The sequence below is a fragment of the Miniopterus schreibersii genome (assembly GCF_964146895.1).
Source record: "Miniopterus schreibersii genome assembly, chromosome: 7".
Taxonomy (NCBI): Eukaryota; Metazoa; Chordata; class Mammalia; order Chiroptera; family Miniopteridae; genus Miniopterus; species Miniopterus schreibersii.
This window is the reverse complement of record NC_138108.1, coordinates 52,515,499-52,533,108: the sequence shown is the minus strand read 5'-3', so window position 1 is coordinate 52,533,108 and position 17,610 is coordinate 52,515,499. Positions and strand designations below refer to the sequence as shown.

The 17,610-nt window shown below is 40.3% G+C and overlaps 1 protein-coding gene across 1 annotated transcript in view; it reads right to left on the bottom strand.

Moving 5' to 3' along the window:
* CYTIP (cytohesin 1 interacting protein) overlaps positions 1–15,843 on the bottom strand; it is a 63,144-nt gene extending 47,301 nt beyond the window's left edge. The window contains exon 1 of the mRNA XM_081141833.1: positions 15,697–15,843. Within this exon, the coding sequence (XP_080997959.1) occupies positions 15,697–15,699 (3 nt within the window). The 5' untranslated portion in view covers positions 15,700–15,843. The remainder of the gene's footprint in view (positions 1–15,696) is intronic.
* Between the last annotated feature and the right edge of the window lie 1,767 nt (positions 15,844–17,610).

Genomic DNA, 17,610 nt, shown 5'->3' with positions numbered 1-17,610 from the left:
AAAATGCCCCATAATCTAAAAATTTGGTGAAAGCATGATCTAGTTCTAGAGGCATGAAGAGTTGGAGTGGTCTAAAAAAATAGATAAAATGAAGCTGCTCATGGGATTCATGATGTGAGAGCACAATCATAGCATTTTCATGGTTGACAATGGGTTATCTTAAGTTCTGTAGATTTCAGGGTAATGGCATCATCGTCCCGCTAGCAAAGTAAATGAGTAATGAGAAGTTCCTCTCTGACTCAGGAACTTCTGTTTTTTCCTGTTTGGTTTAATTTACCTAAGTATCTTAGAAACACGTGAATTATCATTTCAGCTCCTTAAAGGTGGCTGGACTTGATCTTTTCCTTTCTTTTTCTTTTTTCTTATGAACCAGGCATTTTACATCATTCAAGTTTATGGCATTTTAGGAATAATTTTACATCTCCATTTCCCGCTCCTTTTAGCTTAGAGATGATACCAGCCTTTGAAATATAAGAGAACTCTCTACATGCACAGTGAATTGAACAACAAAAGCCTTCCAAAGACAAAGAATTCATGCTAAATGCAGTCAAGAGCTAACTTGCTGAATTTTACTAAAATTTAGCCACTTTAAAACCCTTTTGGTTTCAACTGGGTGACATTGAATAAACCAAGAGATTGACAAAACAACAAACAAAATCTTGCTGACTCCACTTTAGGTGGTGAACACACAATATACAGATGAATTATTATAGAATTGCACACTTGAAACCTATATAATTTTAATAACCAATGTCACCCCAATAAATTCAGTAAAAAAATGTTAGTGCCAGAAAAATCTTGCTGATTCCAACACTATGTAGTGAATATGAACAAATGTGTATGTGAATTGTAAGGAATATGAAGCATGGTCTTTACAAAGTGCATACTCAAAATTCCCACTGATACATTGGGTGGAATTGTAGAGGGGCATGAAGCATTCCTAATGAGCTCTATAGGGATGTTTAGCTCTTGAAGGAGAAAAATTGCCTACAAAGATTTTGTGACAACACTTAACTGGGACTTCTGAAAGTTGGTTAAAACCACCAGGAAAAAAATTTTTGTACACAAGATTTATACAATGCAAGAGTCAGCCCCAGCCCTCTTCCAGACCATGTTCCCCTCCTTTTCACTGTCTTTTCCTACAACAACATTTTGGAAAAGAAAGTAGAAGGCCATGTTTAGATAACAATGAGTCAATGATTCTCTTTGCTATCTTGTAGCACCCTTTTATCACAAGCCTTTGGGTTGCTTCAATAAGAAGGCTACTCAGTATAAGGTGGATAGTATCTGAGGAGATAATGTATAACATGTGAGTATCGTTGATAACACTGAATTGTACAACTAAAATTTGCCAGGAGAGTAGAACTTAAATGTTCTCATTGAAACAAAAAAGTAACTATGTGAGGTGATGGATATGTTAATTAACTCAATGAGGGGGGCCTTTCATAATGTGTATATATATCAAATCATCATATTGTAAACTTTAAATATCTTACAATTTTATTTGCCAATTATAGCTCAATAAAGCTGAAGGAAAAAAGAGAAGTCCACTGAGGTTGACATTACTTTACTCCAAAACAACAAGAAATAGAGCCACGCTGCCCCATGACCTGTGGCTAAATACATGTTCTATTCTTAGCCTCCCAGGCCAAACCTCTTTCTCTACCACTATAAGTGCCTCTTCAAAGATCTGATTAGAAGCAATATGACACCTGCTCTAACTTCATTCCTTCCAGGTAAGGAATGTCTACACTTTCTTATCCATCTGCCAAAGTATGTGAGTCTGTACACACACACACACACACACACACACACACACACACACGCCACTTAGAGAGTAAAAATTTAAATTTGTTTTTTTAATGTATTCTTTATTATTTTATGTAGCCTTATAATAAATCTTTAAAATTTCATAAAAAGCTGATTTTTTTTTAAAGTAAGAAAACTTCTGGAGCATGCCAAAGCATCAGTATATTTGCAGGGTTACTTAGAAACTGCAGATGTTAATAATGCTGATCTGATAATCCAAGCACCTCTCTCCCCAAGAGGGGTGGTTTCAACTACAATACTTAAGATTATTTTCCTTTTTGGCCAAGAATTAACGGCTCTAAGCCCATAACAACCAATACCTAGCAGATAGTACAAACAAAAACAAATCAGAAAACTAATGCCTAGTGACACTTCTGCCCCAGGATGGAGTATTGAGTCCTCCTCACTGATTATTGACTCTGGAGTCTGACAGACTGGGTTTCTGCTGCATGGGATCTGCCTGCCCTCAAGAAGACCCTTTTCTTGACTGTGTCCCTCAAAAATACATATATTGATATCTTAATGCACAATGTGGTAGTATTTGGATATGAGGCCCTTGGGAGGCAATTAGGCCGTAAGTGTGGAGCCCTAAGGATGGCATTAGTGTCTTTGTAAGAAAAGACAAGAGAGCTTGTCTTTGACTCTGCTCTCTCCACCATGTGAGGACAAAACTAGGAGAAAGCAGAACTCCACCATGCTGGCACCCTGATATTGAGCTTCCCAGTCTCCAGAACTATGAGAACTAAAAGTTTGTTGTTGAAGCCACCCTAGCCTATGCTATTTTTTAATCACAGCCCATGACTAAGCTACCTTGAAACCTGTGGAAACTGTCAAAAACACCAAGCCCACCAGGTTGTTCTGGTCATGTTACTACCAGTGTGTCCTATACCAGGAAGCACTGCTGGAACCCATAGGCCTTCAGAATCAAGGAAATTATAAACAGAGCTCAATAGCAACTTGGTGTAAAATTTGTATATTAATTTTTTCAGTTTTATTATTTTTTATTTTTAAGCTTATAGTTTACATTCAGTATTATTTTGTATTAGTTTCAGCTGTAAAGCATATTGGTTAGACAATCGTATACTTTACAAAGTGTTCTCCTTATATCTCCACTACCCCACTGGCACTATACATAGTTATTACAATATTATTGCCTACATTTTCTATGTTATCTTTTACATGCCCATGATTATTCTGTAAATACCAATCTGTACTTCTCAATTCTTTCACCTTTTTCACCCCAACTCCTCCCCTCTGGCAACCATCAGTGTGTTGTCTGTATCTATGAGCCTGTTTCTGTTTTGCTTGTTCATTTATATCGTTCTTTAGAGTCCACATATAAATGAAATCATGTGATATTTGTCTTTCTCTGACTGACTTATTTCACTTAGCATAATACCCTCTAGGTCCATCCATGCTGTCGCCAATGATAAGATCTCATATATTAATTTTTAATGCACTCCACAAACTAAGAATAATATTCAGTGAACCAAAGTTTCTTAAATTATTTGAACCTCAGTAACCTTACCTGCAAAAATGTAAATAATATGTTTGTGCAAGATTGTTTTAAAAACACATGGAAAATGCCTAAGACAGTGCCTAGAATAAAGTCACTCAAAAAAAAAAAAAAAAAAGCATTAGTAGGAGTGGTCAGAGGAGGAGGAGGGGGAGGAAGGGGAGGAGCAAGAGGAAGAGGAAGATGGGATGTGGTGGCAGCAGACGTGGTAGCAGTAAATGTAGTAAAACTTGTAATAGCCATGGAAGTAATATTAGTAGAACAACAACAACAAATAGTAGTGGTAATAGTAACGGCAGCAGGAGTAGTAGTGATACTCGTAGTAGAAGTAGTAGCAGCCACAGCAGTCTTAGAAGTAGCGATAGTAGTGGTTGTACTAGCACTAGTAATAGTACAAGTAGCAGTACAAGTGGAAGTAGGGTTGGTAGTAATGATAACATTAATGATGCTATTTGGAATGCTATTAAAGGAGTGATGAGAAGAGAGAAGCAAGTGGAGACCTCGGACATACAGGCTGACCAAGTTAAAGAGCGATTGTGGAAGGCATTAGGTTACTAAGGTTCAAGAAATCTGAGTCAGTGAAGTCTGCTTCCGAGCAGAACAAAGAAGAACCTACAGGAGGCGTCCTGGAGAAATGGCATCATTATTTCAGCCTTGTCCACACAAATCCTCTCTAATTCGCAGTGTGGGTCTGTTTTCAGATGTCACTCTACGGGCCTTGAACCAACCTCCAGGAAAGTTAGATCTGTAGTAAGATACCAGAAGAATCCTTGGACCCAGCAAAGCACATTAGCATTTTTGTTCATAAGAAGAAATCACTATTTATATATTTTTCTTTTTAACCTATATTAAGTAACACTGAGAAAACACCCCACAATTTTAATGAACCAAAACCCTACCAGAAACATAAATTAATAATTTTCATAGCTTGCCAGAGCCCGGCCAAGCTTGGTTTGGATGATTTACTGCTGTCACCCTGGGGCTTCTGGAATCCCAGTGTGTGTTTGCATTACATGCATCATGCATGTGCCTCCCATGGAGGCAGGACCTGGGCGCATCAGGCCCACACAGCCTTAGGCTTCTCTCCTTCAAGTTCTAGATTGCTTCTCTGGGTAACTTTCTCTGACCACCCTCTCCAAAGGCCAATCTAAGTGTCCCTCTTGTGTACTATGCTCTGCCACAGCACAGGGGATTTTTCTTATCACAGTATATTGTAATTGGCTCTCTCTTTTCTTTAGTTTCCAATAGAATGTAAGCTCCCTCAAGGCCGGGTCTCTTTCTTCTTTTTTGTTTATACCTCTAGCGCCTAGCACAGTGCCTGGCAATGGTTGGTGCTTTCTCTATACTGTATTTGCTAAATGAATGGTTGAATGCTGGAGGTAGAAGCAATGGTGGTAAGGTTTGCAGCAGAGGTTCATAGCAACAGAGATTCCAAGAGGGAACAGAAGGACATAGAGTAAAACCCCAGTTGATACAGTTCCACACTTCTAAGGAGACTTAGTGACTCCAGAGACATTTGAGCACACCAATGCCCCTTCCAATTTTACATTAGCATTGCACAATTCTGGTTGTGACTTTTATATTTACAAAGCAGCGCCAAACTCAGAGCTGTACTACCAGTAGTTATGTGCCCACTGAAAGATGAACTGGCCCAAGTGACAAGATGTTCCTGTAAGTGGGAACAGCGCCATTTGCATTTAAAAATTGGCACTTGGGGTACAGTATTTGGTGGCAGCCAAAACTGCCTTCAGCGAGAAAATGGAGATGGGAGACGAAAGGTGAGAGTGGAGGAGTGTGAATTCATATGCATCATCTCTTGGCTCGGCAGAGCAAAGCAGCAAAACAATGCATATGCCATGATGATTAATGCCCTGGGACTTGGTGACATCATGCTTTGTGGATTCAACAACCAGAATCGCATCTCCTGGGAGGGTGGAGAACCCCATGGAATCTTACTGAGACGGAGGGGTAAAAAAATGCTCCTCTCTACATAAAACAGTTCAATGATGACTCAATGGAAAATACAGCTTTAATTATACTTTGTTTCTGTTCAAGTTTATTAGAAATAAAAAATTATGTTCATGATTTAACCAAAATACATTGATATCTCCTAAGATGGAAGGAAAGAAAATAATGTCCTTTTCTGCCGTGCTTCCCTAAGAGGTCACTCACTGTTGGCATATGGGATTAAGTGGTGGTAGGCAGGCTAGGGCCAGGGAGGCCAGGAAGAGAATAGCCCAGATTAAAGTGAAAAGACCGAAACTGAAAGTGTAAACTTGACCATGTGGACCAGAGATCCACTATGCTGAGAACAAGCATGTAAGGGCCCAACTCTGGAAGAGTGTAACTACAAGCAAGAGGTCCACATGAGAACTAAAAATGTGGGGAAATAAATTCTCCTGGCCATGGAGCAGAGCCTACAGGCAAGAGGTAAATACATCCAATTTCCCAGGGAAGAAAAGTATTAAAAGAAAATAATTAGAGCTTCAAACTCCTCTTAAGACATTTTAGGAAGTGCAACTCAAATGAGGGTAGGAAGAGCTGGAAAAAACTTCCATATATTTAGACTATCAAAAAATACAAGCACAAGTTGATAAATTACATTTACTTTTGCTGCTGCTTCCTGCACTCCCCAAAATTTATACTATAGCATGAATTGAAAAGTTCACAGACTTAGACAAAATAAGGAGAGAACACTAGAGACTGAATTCCAAGACTCATTCCTTTGAAAACATCTTAACCAAGCATTTTAGAGGGGACGCTGAACATCTATGTGACATCTGTAAAAATGTGATTTTGGGCAGGGAACTGGTTTGTTTTAGAAAAAACACTGATCTTATCAACATCATTTCCCAGGGGCATCTCTTCCCAAATGTAAAGAGAGAAGCAAAGTTCTGTCCTTTTAGTTCTTCTATTGACTAGTATTTTCAAGGTGCTATTCAAAAGCATTAACTGTCCTAATATTTTTATCTTCTTAAGCTCCATCCCAGCTCTGCTGTCATTTCAGATATGATATTCACGTGCTCCTCACCATTTGCAATGATCTGACTTTTAATTTTGTTTCTGTATTGTCCCCTGTATTTCTGTTTTTTTCTTTCTTTTTTTATTCATTCATTCATTGATTCTTGTATGTGCCCTGACTGGGGATCAAACTCTCAACCTTGCGTTTCAGGACAATGCTCTAAGTTATCTGGCCAGGGCTTTGCCCCCTATATTTTTTTTCTTACTTAAAATAAGCTTTTCTCAGTTATTAGCTCTTTGTTTTAGACAGTTTGTAGAATATAGAGATCCCTCTAGCACCGAAAGCCATTGTGAACATTTGCCATGACGCTTCTAGTCCATTTTTATTGTTTGAAAAATACGGCTGTTTTTAAGGCTCCTGATGGATATTGCTAAATTATTGGCAGAAAGGCTGTACATGAAATCATTGATCCTGCAGAATTCCTGACAACATTTAGTATTACCAGTTAAAAATCTTTGTTACTAGGTGCTCTGTGAAAAATGCTACCTTAATTTTGTTTTGATTTGAATTTTTAAAAATTTGCCTTTCTTTTACAAAAGAGGGTATTTTTCACATTTTGTTAACCATTTCTGTCACTTCTTTTGTTGATTTTCTTACAGATATGTATTTTAAAAATAACAATTTCTTAAATGGTTAATTGTCATCTTTTCATTTTGTTTATTACATACAGACTTTTTAAAAAATTTTGTCCATCAATATTTTCCTCTGTAATTTCTTTAATTTATTTTAAGTTTAGAAAATCCTTTTCCATCCAGAGATCAGAGAAATAGTCATCTATATTTTTTCCATGTTATTTTGGCTTAACTATTTCTATTTAACTCTTTAATCTATTTGGAGTAAAACTGGTAATTATTTTTATGGGGGGTGTACTAACCTGAAATTTTTTATCTGAATAGTAAATTTCCCCAAAAAGCATTATATAATCACCCATCCCGTCTCACTGATTTATGGTGCTTCATTCATCTTATTAAACATTCCTGTATTCTAGTTTCTATTGGCAGCCTATTTATTTTTATTACATTAATAGCTCTGATATTTAGGTAGTAAAATGTTGTTCTTATTACTGGGCTTTTGCAACCCAGGACAGTAATTAAGAATCCTACTCTGGAACTTCGGTGCTAGAGGGATTCAAATTCAGATTTCAAATCTACCCCTTACCAGCTATCTAACAATGGGCTAGTCATGCCTTCTCGATGACTCAGCTTTCTTACCTGTCAAATGGGCATACCCATACTACTTCCATCATGAGATTGCTATGAAGATTAAATTGGTTAATAAAATACAGAGCTTAGAAGAGTGCTTGGCACATTGAAAGTGTCACAGAAGTTTTAACTATTGTTGTCATTCTATATTAGTAGGGTAAGTCCCTAAACTTCATCTTTCAAAAATTTCATAAATATTTTATCTGTGTTTTTTTTCAGGTAACCTTAATTTTCAAATGAGAATAGATTATTTTTTCTGATGATTAAACGTGCATGTCCATTATAAGAACGTTTTTCAGAAAATGCATAAGTATAATTTAAAAACGCCTACAACCCATCACCCAGAAACACGTTTTTTACACTTAGCTAGGAAACTACCAAATATTAACTCTTTGTTAGTTGTGCAAAACCTCTTATTTTGCAGGTAGCCTGAGAGGCCAAGGCCCAGAATGGGTATTTGTAGCTAAATGTGAATGAATATCATAACTGGCAAATGCCAGTTTTGCTCAAGTAGCTAAATTTCTCAGAACTATACCACGTCTAACTTGCCACCTTCAATTCTGTCTTTCTCTGCTTCTCAGACCTGGTTTAAAGGCAAACTAAAGTTATGAACACAGAAAAGTATGTTCTAAGAAAACAGAATCACAGCTTTGGGGGATTACTGTGTTTTAGGTAACAATGAGTCACTGTGGAGCTGCACCATTCACAGCAGTAACTGGTGCAGTTCTGCGCAGCCCCGAGGCAGCTACATTATCAAGGAGAAGGCTTCCAGGAAGAGGGTTCTCTAGTCACCCACCTGTGCTGCTCCCAGTCATCTCAGGACCAGTAGCTACGAGTGTAAGATACAGAGAAGAGACAGAAGACCGAACGGTGTCTATCATTTCCCAGACATTCCCTGTCCAAGGGACGGAGTCATACAACTAAACATTACTCAGAACCATACAAAAGTGAAGTACTCTTTTATCCATTTAGAAAGCAGATTTCTCCATTTTGTCTACATTTGACTTTTTATAATATTTTTAATATAAACTCATTTCTAATTGACTTTATTTTTTAAAACAATTTTGGGTTCACAGCAAAACGGACCATAAAGTACCAAGTTTTCATATACCTCTTGTCCCTACACAGGCGCAACCTCCCCATCAATAGATTTGTTATAATCAATGAACCTACACTGGCATATCATAATCACCCAAGTCTATAGTTAACGTTAGGGCTCGCTGTTGGTGTTGTTCAATCTGTGGGTTTTGACAAGTATATTATGACATGTCTCCACCACTCTAACATCAGACAGACTAGTTTCACTGCACTGAAAATCCCTGTCCTCCGCTGTTCATCCCTCCCTCTTCCTAACCCCTGGCAACCACTGTTCTTTGGATTGTCTCTATCATTTTGTCTTTTCTAGAATGCCATAAAGTTGGAAACATACAATATGTAGCCTTTTCAAATTGGCTTCCTTCACTTACTAATAAGCATTTAAGGTTTTTCCATATATTTTTCATGGCTTGATAGCTCATTTATTTTTAGTGCTGAATAATATTCCATTGCCTGGAGGCAGCACAGTGTATCTATTCCCCTACTGAAGGACACCTTGGTTGCTTTCAAGTTTTGGCAAATATATTTTGGATGACAGCTTTTTTATCACAGACATCCTTTGCAAGTATTTTCTCCCGGTCTGTGGTGTGTCTTATTATCTTAACAATACTGCTCACAAATAAGAAGCCTTACATTTTACATCAATTAACTTTTCTGCCCAAAGTGCACAAATGTAACAGGCTATTAAGGGCAAGTTTTCCTGAACCCCAGAATTAGATATGAGTGCCACAATATTGGAGCAAAGATGCTGCATAAGTAACAACTGGAGCCACCCTCTCTCTCAGGCTTACTAAGGGACAGGGAACAGGCTCTGCTGCTTTCCACTGTCACCCAGACTGTGCCCTTCCCTTCCCCCAGGGAGTCTAAAAGGAGACAGCAGTGGGGAAAGAGAAGCGGGAAATCAGCAATGCCGTGAGGAGGCCTTGGTGAAGGTAGAAGGGAGTCATGCCACAGGGTTTTCATCCACTCCCCAAGGACAGGCCTGTCACCACCGAACCTAGTATGGGGGCTGCCAAGAGAGCCGTTCTTAAAGCGAGGAGGGGTGCCTGTAGGAAAGGAATGCCTCTATTTCTTTTCCAGCTTTGACCTCTGCATATGCAGTGGCCTTAACAGTCCACCCCTGCACCTATCTGAACTAAGGAGAAAAAAGATGTGGAGAAGCAGTTACAACCCTGGGGCAACTCACAAACTGTGTCCATGAGCCAAGTGAACTCAGGCACAGCGGCCAGGTTTGTGTTATCTTGCCATTTTCCATGCATGAGGGCTGCCTGCTGAATGAGCAGTCCCAGGTGCTGGGGATGATCACATGGACAGGATCTTTCTGGACTAGATCTCCCACATCAGTGACTGCCTTGGGGATGGCCCAAGGGTGCTGAGAACTCTCCTGTGGATGCCAGCCACACGGAAGGCCTCAGCCTGCCAGTCCACGTGAACCAGGAAAGAGTCAAAATCTTACAGAGGAAGGACTATTAAATGTGAGATACTTGTCCTTTTTTTTTTCTCCTTTCTCCCCACCCCAAACCTCCCCAAACTGTAACAGCCTTGAAGAGAGAGAAAGATCCTAGGGATATACCACACCCCTATCCTTCTGATCCCAATATCCTATATCTAACCTATCAGTTAGTATAGTTTCAAATGGATTGAAATTGAGTTTTTATAACACAGAATTAGTTGTGTTTGTTTTTCTTTTGTTATAGGGAAAAAAACCCACAACTGCCCAAAAGATCATTGTATCTGCACAAGGAAAAGGGAAATTTGACAAAAAGCTAAAGTAATTGGAGGAGGGAAAAAATGTTACTTTCATTTATAAGCCCCAGGCAGGTTCCAACTAGTCAGTAAACTCATTACTCTTAGTAAACAAAATAGTATGATACTGCCATTAGAAAAAGTGCTCCACTAAAGTGGTCACAAGGGAAAAGTTAAGGAGGAGGCCACATTGCAGTGTATTTTTTATTAATATTAGGAGACCCTGAATCAAAGAACAAACTATACATGATTATTACTATGAATGCACTCAGCACAGCAGACTGATGGTATATTACAGGAGGAGAAACATGGGGGTAGGAATTAAAAAGACCTGGATTCAAATCCTCACTCTGCTATTTGCTACCTCTGTGACCTCTCAAAATCCTCATGGAAAAGGGCCACAGTAATACCTCCTAACCAGGTTAGTATAAGAATTAAAAATATGACAAGCATAACACTAAGAGGAACCAGGGTTTTGCCACCCTGAGTCTGCCTTTTGGGGATGTTGATTTTAAGCTGTTTGTTGGAAAGCAGGACTCAGAGGGAAACTCTGATCCTCCCCCCTTTCCTGCCCAAGAGATTCAGATAAAAAAAACACAAAAAAAAAACCTGCTCCAGAAAGGGAATCTTAAGATGTTCCCCTCAGCCTAACTTGAATTAAGTATGGTAAATAGGGAGGCTCAGATAGGTGCCTGTTAGCTAGACACCCCGGGTGTCCCATGGTTTCTGAGTCGCCTAGCAGGAATTTCCCTGCTCATATGTCCCTCAATTCCTCATCTACCAGAAAATTACCCATTCTCACTTCTGAAATAAGACCTCATTCCCCTCCTTTTCCCCTTTGTCCAAAATGTCTTATGTACCCAATGTTGCCTCACTGTCTTTGGAATTTTCATGCCTATGTGAACTCCCCCATATGTATGTGTAATTGTCATAATTAGCTAGTTTATTAATATTAATAATAGGAAGAGAGCAAAGGAGAAGCCAGCCATTATAAGCATGGTCATCTGAGCAGCTTCAAAGGAAGTTGCAGCATCATGCTCCCCAGGGAACCACCGGTCCATTCCCTACAGATCACTGGGGAAAGGAATCAAACAAAGGGGGAGATGGGTGCATGTGTAGTGAAGTTGGGGTGAGGGAAGGTGCTTATCTTCCCTCGTTCCTGGGGAACAATGGGTTGGCTAAGAAGTGGACCCCAACAAAAAATGCGCAAAATCTTGGAAGGTTAAAATTCCCAAAGAGTTCCCTCTCTCTTGCTCGATTCTGTAGACTTGTTCTCTGTGGCTCTGTGACCTGTACTTGCTCATGCATTCCTGTATTCTCTCTGCACAGCCATGAGACCTTAGGCAGCCACATGGCCCATGACCATGCAGACCCCACATGCAACAGACTGCATCTGGGAACACAAGCTAAGCTAGCCAAATGCTGGACTGGACTGGACTTTAACATGGAACAGAAATTCTGGACACTGGTTTTTATTCTGGCCTTGCTGAAGACAAGAATGGGCTTTTTCCACGGAGGGATGGAAAAGATGAGACCTTGAAGGGGAACTCTCTGAATTTTACATCAATAAAGCTTTCCGTGAAATCCCATCCTCCTGTGAGGATCTCAGGAAATTCTTATCCTCACAGCACTCCAAGAACTCCACTTCCACTGATAACATATACATTAAAACTGATTCTCTTCTGTTAATCTGCCTCTGTTAATTTGATGATTAAACCAGCAGAAGAATTTAAAAGGTGCAGGAAAAGCATTAATATTTTTTTAGCCCCCACAATACCTAGCAAATGATAGGTGCTCAAAAAATGGTGGCTACTATTATCAGCATTTTTTCTTTACCATTCATTTATCATTGTCATCTATTATCATGGTTATTTATCCAGAGAATTAACAGTGTTGGTAAAAACATATTTAAGTTGAAATCAGGGCTTATGTAAATACCTTCAACATAAAGATAAATTTAAAAAAACAAAAAACAAAATAAACAAACCCACAACACTAAAACATTCATAGTTCACGGTAAACAAAATTCCTCAAAATAGTTAGCATGTGGCAATAACTTAGGTACCCTACTTTCCAGGTAAGAAAAATATGAAAGGGTTAGGATTCAGTCCACTTTCTGTACCTTACCACAATGTTTCGGGACTAGAAGGTGACTTAGGAAAGGAAAGCCCAACAAAACGAAATGATTTTCCTGACAATGTGACCCCACCTCACCCCCACTCGCCCTTCACATGCCCCATCTATACGCTTGTTGGCTGTTTCACTTGCAGCATTAAGTGCCGCTCAATTTCATCTTTGTCTTTTAAGAAAGGCAGCTAACTAAGGCGTCAGCCCTGTTTCCTCTGCTCTTCAGGCTTCATCTTGGGAGAGTACTTGGCAACAGCCACATGGGAGCCAGCCAGCAGATTCGGTACAACCTGACATTTACCAGACAAGGATTTCACTTAATTACAGCCTATTTGATTCGCGGTCCCGGTTCCCTTCCTCCCTTGACTATTTTTCTCTTCATTCGTCACTCCACGTAGTGTGGGCGGCAGATATGAACAAATAACCAAATTTGATACATTCCAGTGTGTTCCCTTTTAGAAGTTCTCATCATAGTTTTCCTGAGGAAAACCAATTAAACCGTTGACTTAAATAATACTTGGGAATCAATTATAATTCCGATTAACTGTGCCATCTGCGTTGTTCATCACCACTCCTGGCGGAAATCTGTAATGGTGAGAAGTGTGTCTTCCATCCTCATGTTTATTCATCTTCTGCTCTAGGTCCTATGTTCAGACACTGGCCCGGGACCCCCACATCCAAGCACCAACCTCCTGGTTTAGTCACACCTTGGCTCTGTCTGCCCAGAACCATTTTCCTGGCTACAGAGGGCTTGTCACTGACATTTCCGTTCTCTCCCCACCTTGAGCTAACATTTACTAAGTGCTTTATTATATGCCAATCCCTTTGCTAAGTGCTTTGTATGCATTATTCCTTTCAATCTCATTGTCAGCGTAGGTAGCTGGTTATTAATAAAGGAAGGGAGCACAGGGAATCAGGCATTAAGCATAATAAACTAGGCAGCTGAGTAGGACATGAAGCCTGACTTACTAGGAAGCTATAACGTTAGGCTCCCCAGGGGACCCCCGAATCCTCTGCCAAAGGGACTTAATCCCCAAAGCAGGCTCCCTGAGGGGAAAACCAAGCCATTATCCAGGATTATGGCGGGAGAGATAAAACAATAGAGAGGAAATTCCTCTTCAGTAGGAGCCAAGATGGTGACTGAAAAGGAGAGGGAAAAAGACCGGATTGGATAGGGGGAAGAGCCAATACAAGCCGCAAAGAGCCAGGACAGAGACTGGTTAGTTTGTAAGAACACTTACCTCTTCCCAAGCCCAAAATAATCTAATCAAGGCTTAACAAAGGCCCCTCTCGGTAGCACTTGTTCACCACTTTCTTTGCCTGTTTGCATGTTCTCTCTCTGTAGCATCTGTGAAGCTCCAAGTGCAGGCCCTTTGCAGCCACGCAGCCTGGCAGCTGCACGTGCCCAAGGCTGGGCGCCGAGTGCCACGCCGAGGGCAGGCCTGGATGCAGCAGCGCCGCCCGCCGGGGCGCAGCGGGAGCAAGAGGCCAAGCTAGCCAGGCGCAGGCCGGGACGGACAGAGCATGGACCAAGCTGAACGACTGCAGCTTCGTATGCTCTGCCAGTGCCGGGTAGTGACACAACATCTCTGCTCTCTGGCCCTTCTTCCGGGCTCGATGAAGACAAAGCTGGACCTCTTCCACAGCGACACGGAGCGAGGCCACCTGCTAGTGGATGAGGCACGGGGCACCTAGGGATGCTCCCTTGTGTTTGCCCCAGCTTCAATAAATCTTACCACTGCACCCCCCCTCCCACGCGTGGGTCCCCAAAATGCTTTGCTTGCGACTCCATGGAAGAACCCCATTTTCCCTGGCAACACCATGAGGTAGGCAATAAGCTCTCCCTCTTTTAAAAAGGAGGAACTTGAATCTTAGAGAAGAAAAGCCCTTTGTGCAAATCCTCGGGGAATCCAAACCCAGGTCTCTGCAACAGGCACTGCCTCTTCGTCTAAGCTTCTGAGTCTCAGAGGCAGGCTCCTGGTGGGTTCTGAACCTATAGTCCTCTCATGAGATATACAAGCTAGAGAAACCCAACAACCGCAGCTTTTACAAAATAAAGGTTCCCAGGGACACTCCTCCGCCAACTTCCTGAACCAGAGTAACAACTAGAGGTAAGACCCAGGAGCCAGTCCTTGATTACTTCTCATGCTTAAAAGTTTGAGATCCACTGCCCCTTTTTTTCTTCTTTGACACCAAAAGTGTCCTTTAATAAAGCTTTCCTGGAAACAATGCCCTGACCCCTGGTGGTCTAACCCAAAAGTATGACTCTGCCATGATGAGAATTTGAGGAAATACTCTGTGATAAGCTCACAGCTCACCTTTGGCTGCAAATTATTTGATTAAGTATCAGCTGCCTCTGGCTGAGCTCTGATGACATTATTCAGGCCTATCTCACAGAAAGCACATCAAAGCAACTAGTTTCCTGACACCTTTTGGTAGTGGCTACAAAAAAGATATCTTTTCTATCAAAAAATATTTATTGATTGTCTATTAGCAGGTGACGCAGAGCTGAAAGGACAGGATTCCTGTTCTTTAAAAGGTTACGATAGATGTAGAAAAGGAAAAGATCCTATTCTCTCTCTCTTTTTCCCTCTCTCACTCTCACACACACACACAGAGAGTAAATTTCCATGAGCTGCCTTACCCTGTATTCATTAGAATATCAGGTTTGAGCTCTAGTGCTTAGCCAATTTAAACTTGGCTTCTCACCAACTCCCTCTTTTTTCTTTTAATATGAACGTTTAACTTTCTTGACCAGTCTCTTTTCCCTTCTCCTTGCAATGATATCACACTCCTGTATTTATTGGATCTCTCTGGTTATTACCTAAAATTGTCTGGCTGTCACAAACTCAACATTTGACCTGAGAGAAGACATGCCCATTATCGAATCCACTGACCATATAAGAAAGAATGGAAGAGACCTAGTAACAAGAATAACTGCAATAAAAACACCAGTGGAAATCCAGAACATTTAGGGGGGAAAAAACCCTAAGAGCCAACCAGCTTACTCATTAAACACTTGAATAAAGAATGGCCAGAGATAATTCCCCTAATATTTTATTCATCTTAATATATAATTCTACAATGAAACCTGTTCACGTCCTCCACTCCCCCACATCAAAGAAAATAATTATAATCCGTACTGAGAATCAACCCGCACATTTCAAACCCACACTTACCATAGAACTTCAGCTGGCAAGTGGACGTTAGTGGGCAAATCGCCGGCAGCGATTCCCAGTCTCCCAGCCAGAGCGTATGAGGTTTCGCGGCTTCTGCTCTACATGAGTTTACAGCGCCCTGCAAGCAACAGGACACTGACCTTCTGGAAGGGAAATCTGATCTCCCCCTAACTCATGCTCCCCTCCTCCTCTTTCCTGAAGGGCCCTCCCATTTGTTTATTGCAGGACTTGGACAAACTGTCTAGTATCAAATACCTTACCAACAAAAGAGAAAAAAAATAACAAAAATCAATGATGCCTATGTGATTCACAAGCCGTATACAAAAGGAAAATCAGCGTTCTTCATTCTGGAATGAATGAAGCGGAAAAACAAACCATTTCTTATCTGGAGTCACTCCCGAATCAGTGTTTCACATGTGGCTTTTATGGGGACCTTAATATTTCAGAGTTTCAAATGCTGCTTACTCTGATCTAACTATGAATTTTACTATGCTTGATCTTGTTTTCAGATTAATAAGGAGTGCAATTTATTTGGAAAGAAGGTTCCGTAAATATTTTTTCAAAGCAAAACACAAAACTTGGGTAACTTCATGCTGTTCAACTGAACCCAAACTTACCTGAGTTTTTTTCTTTGAAGCAAAACAGACATCATTTACAGTTTATCTTTTTAACAGAAAACCATGCTAGCTTTTGTCCACAAAACATTCATTGGCAGCCCTTACAAACAATTTATAGAGACAGCAAATTTGCCACATGTATAGCAACTAGCATGTAAATCATATCATGAAAAAGTTTCCACACACAGAAAACTTCACGATTTGGTTTGGAAAACAAGTCACTTCAAAGTTGTGGAAAATGGAACCTGATCATGCCTTAAAGGCAAGATCTGCCACTGAAAGTCACTCTAATGATTCCACACCTGTAACCAGCCCTCTGTGCACTACTTTGAGGCATTTATTATGCATGATCAGTTGAAAGCTAATAGAACCTCAAAAGGGAAATTTTTTTTTTGAATTTGTTCATGAAGAAGAGCCATTTTTAATAGAAAACAGCTTTTGTTTTTCAAATCATATTTAAACTATTTAATTATTGAGTTCCTAAAAATAAAAGCAATTTTTATAGTAATAAATGCATTGGAAATTTGCAACCCATGATTACTTATTGTGAGATAGAACTCCTTTATTTGCCAGGATCAAATAGTTTTAAAATTTTGTGGGGAATATAATCATAATAGTTAAAATTTTTACCCATATGAGAGAAATCTGGCTTGTCTTATGAGTTCCTTCTAACAAAACTATAATAGTTTCTGCCAGTTATAGTTGAGGTTTTGTATTATGGGTATAAAACCATATACACTTTAGAAACCAGCTGTTTTGGCGCATCTTCCCAATCACCTATATAACACCCTCTATCTCTCCTTCAGGGTTTATTTCCATGTGTCCTCACAGACCAGCCTGTCCGTCCCAATATCTTCTTCCATGCCTGGCCAAGAACTTGCATTCCTCTATACAACAACCGCTCTAAGAGTCATTAAGCTCTACCTAAATTCCATTTCCCCAGAGTCTCTTGAGAGGCCTAAAAGAAATCTATGTGGTGTGTGCCTTGTCCTTACCTCTTCTGCAGGGCTGGAGAAAGCAGTAAGAGCACTTTGGAAGATCCTGGCCCAGCACAGAGCTGGGGGAGGGCACAGTGTGGGCAGCTGGAGGAAGAAAAGGAGGAGTAATGTGTGTGCCACTGCAAACATGACACGGTGCCAACAAAAACACCATTCTTTTTCCCAAGGAGTTCAAAGCACTTTGCAAACATTAACTCATGAGACCAAGTAGTCATAGAGCAATTATTACTTTATTATGCCCTTCAGATAACCCCTGCAAGCAAAATCACTAGGAAAGCAAGTCTATTCATTATTTTGTA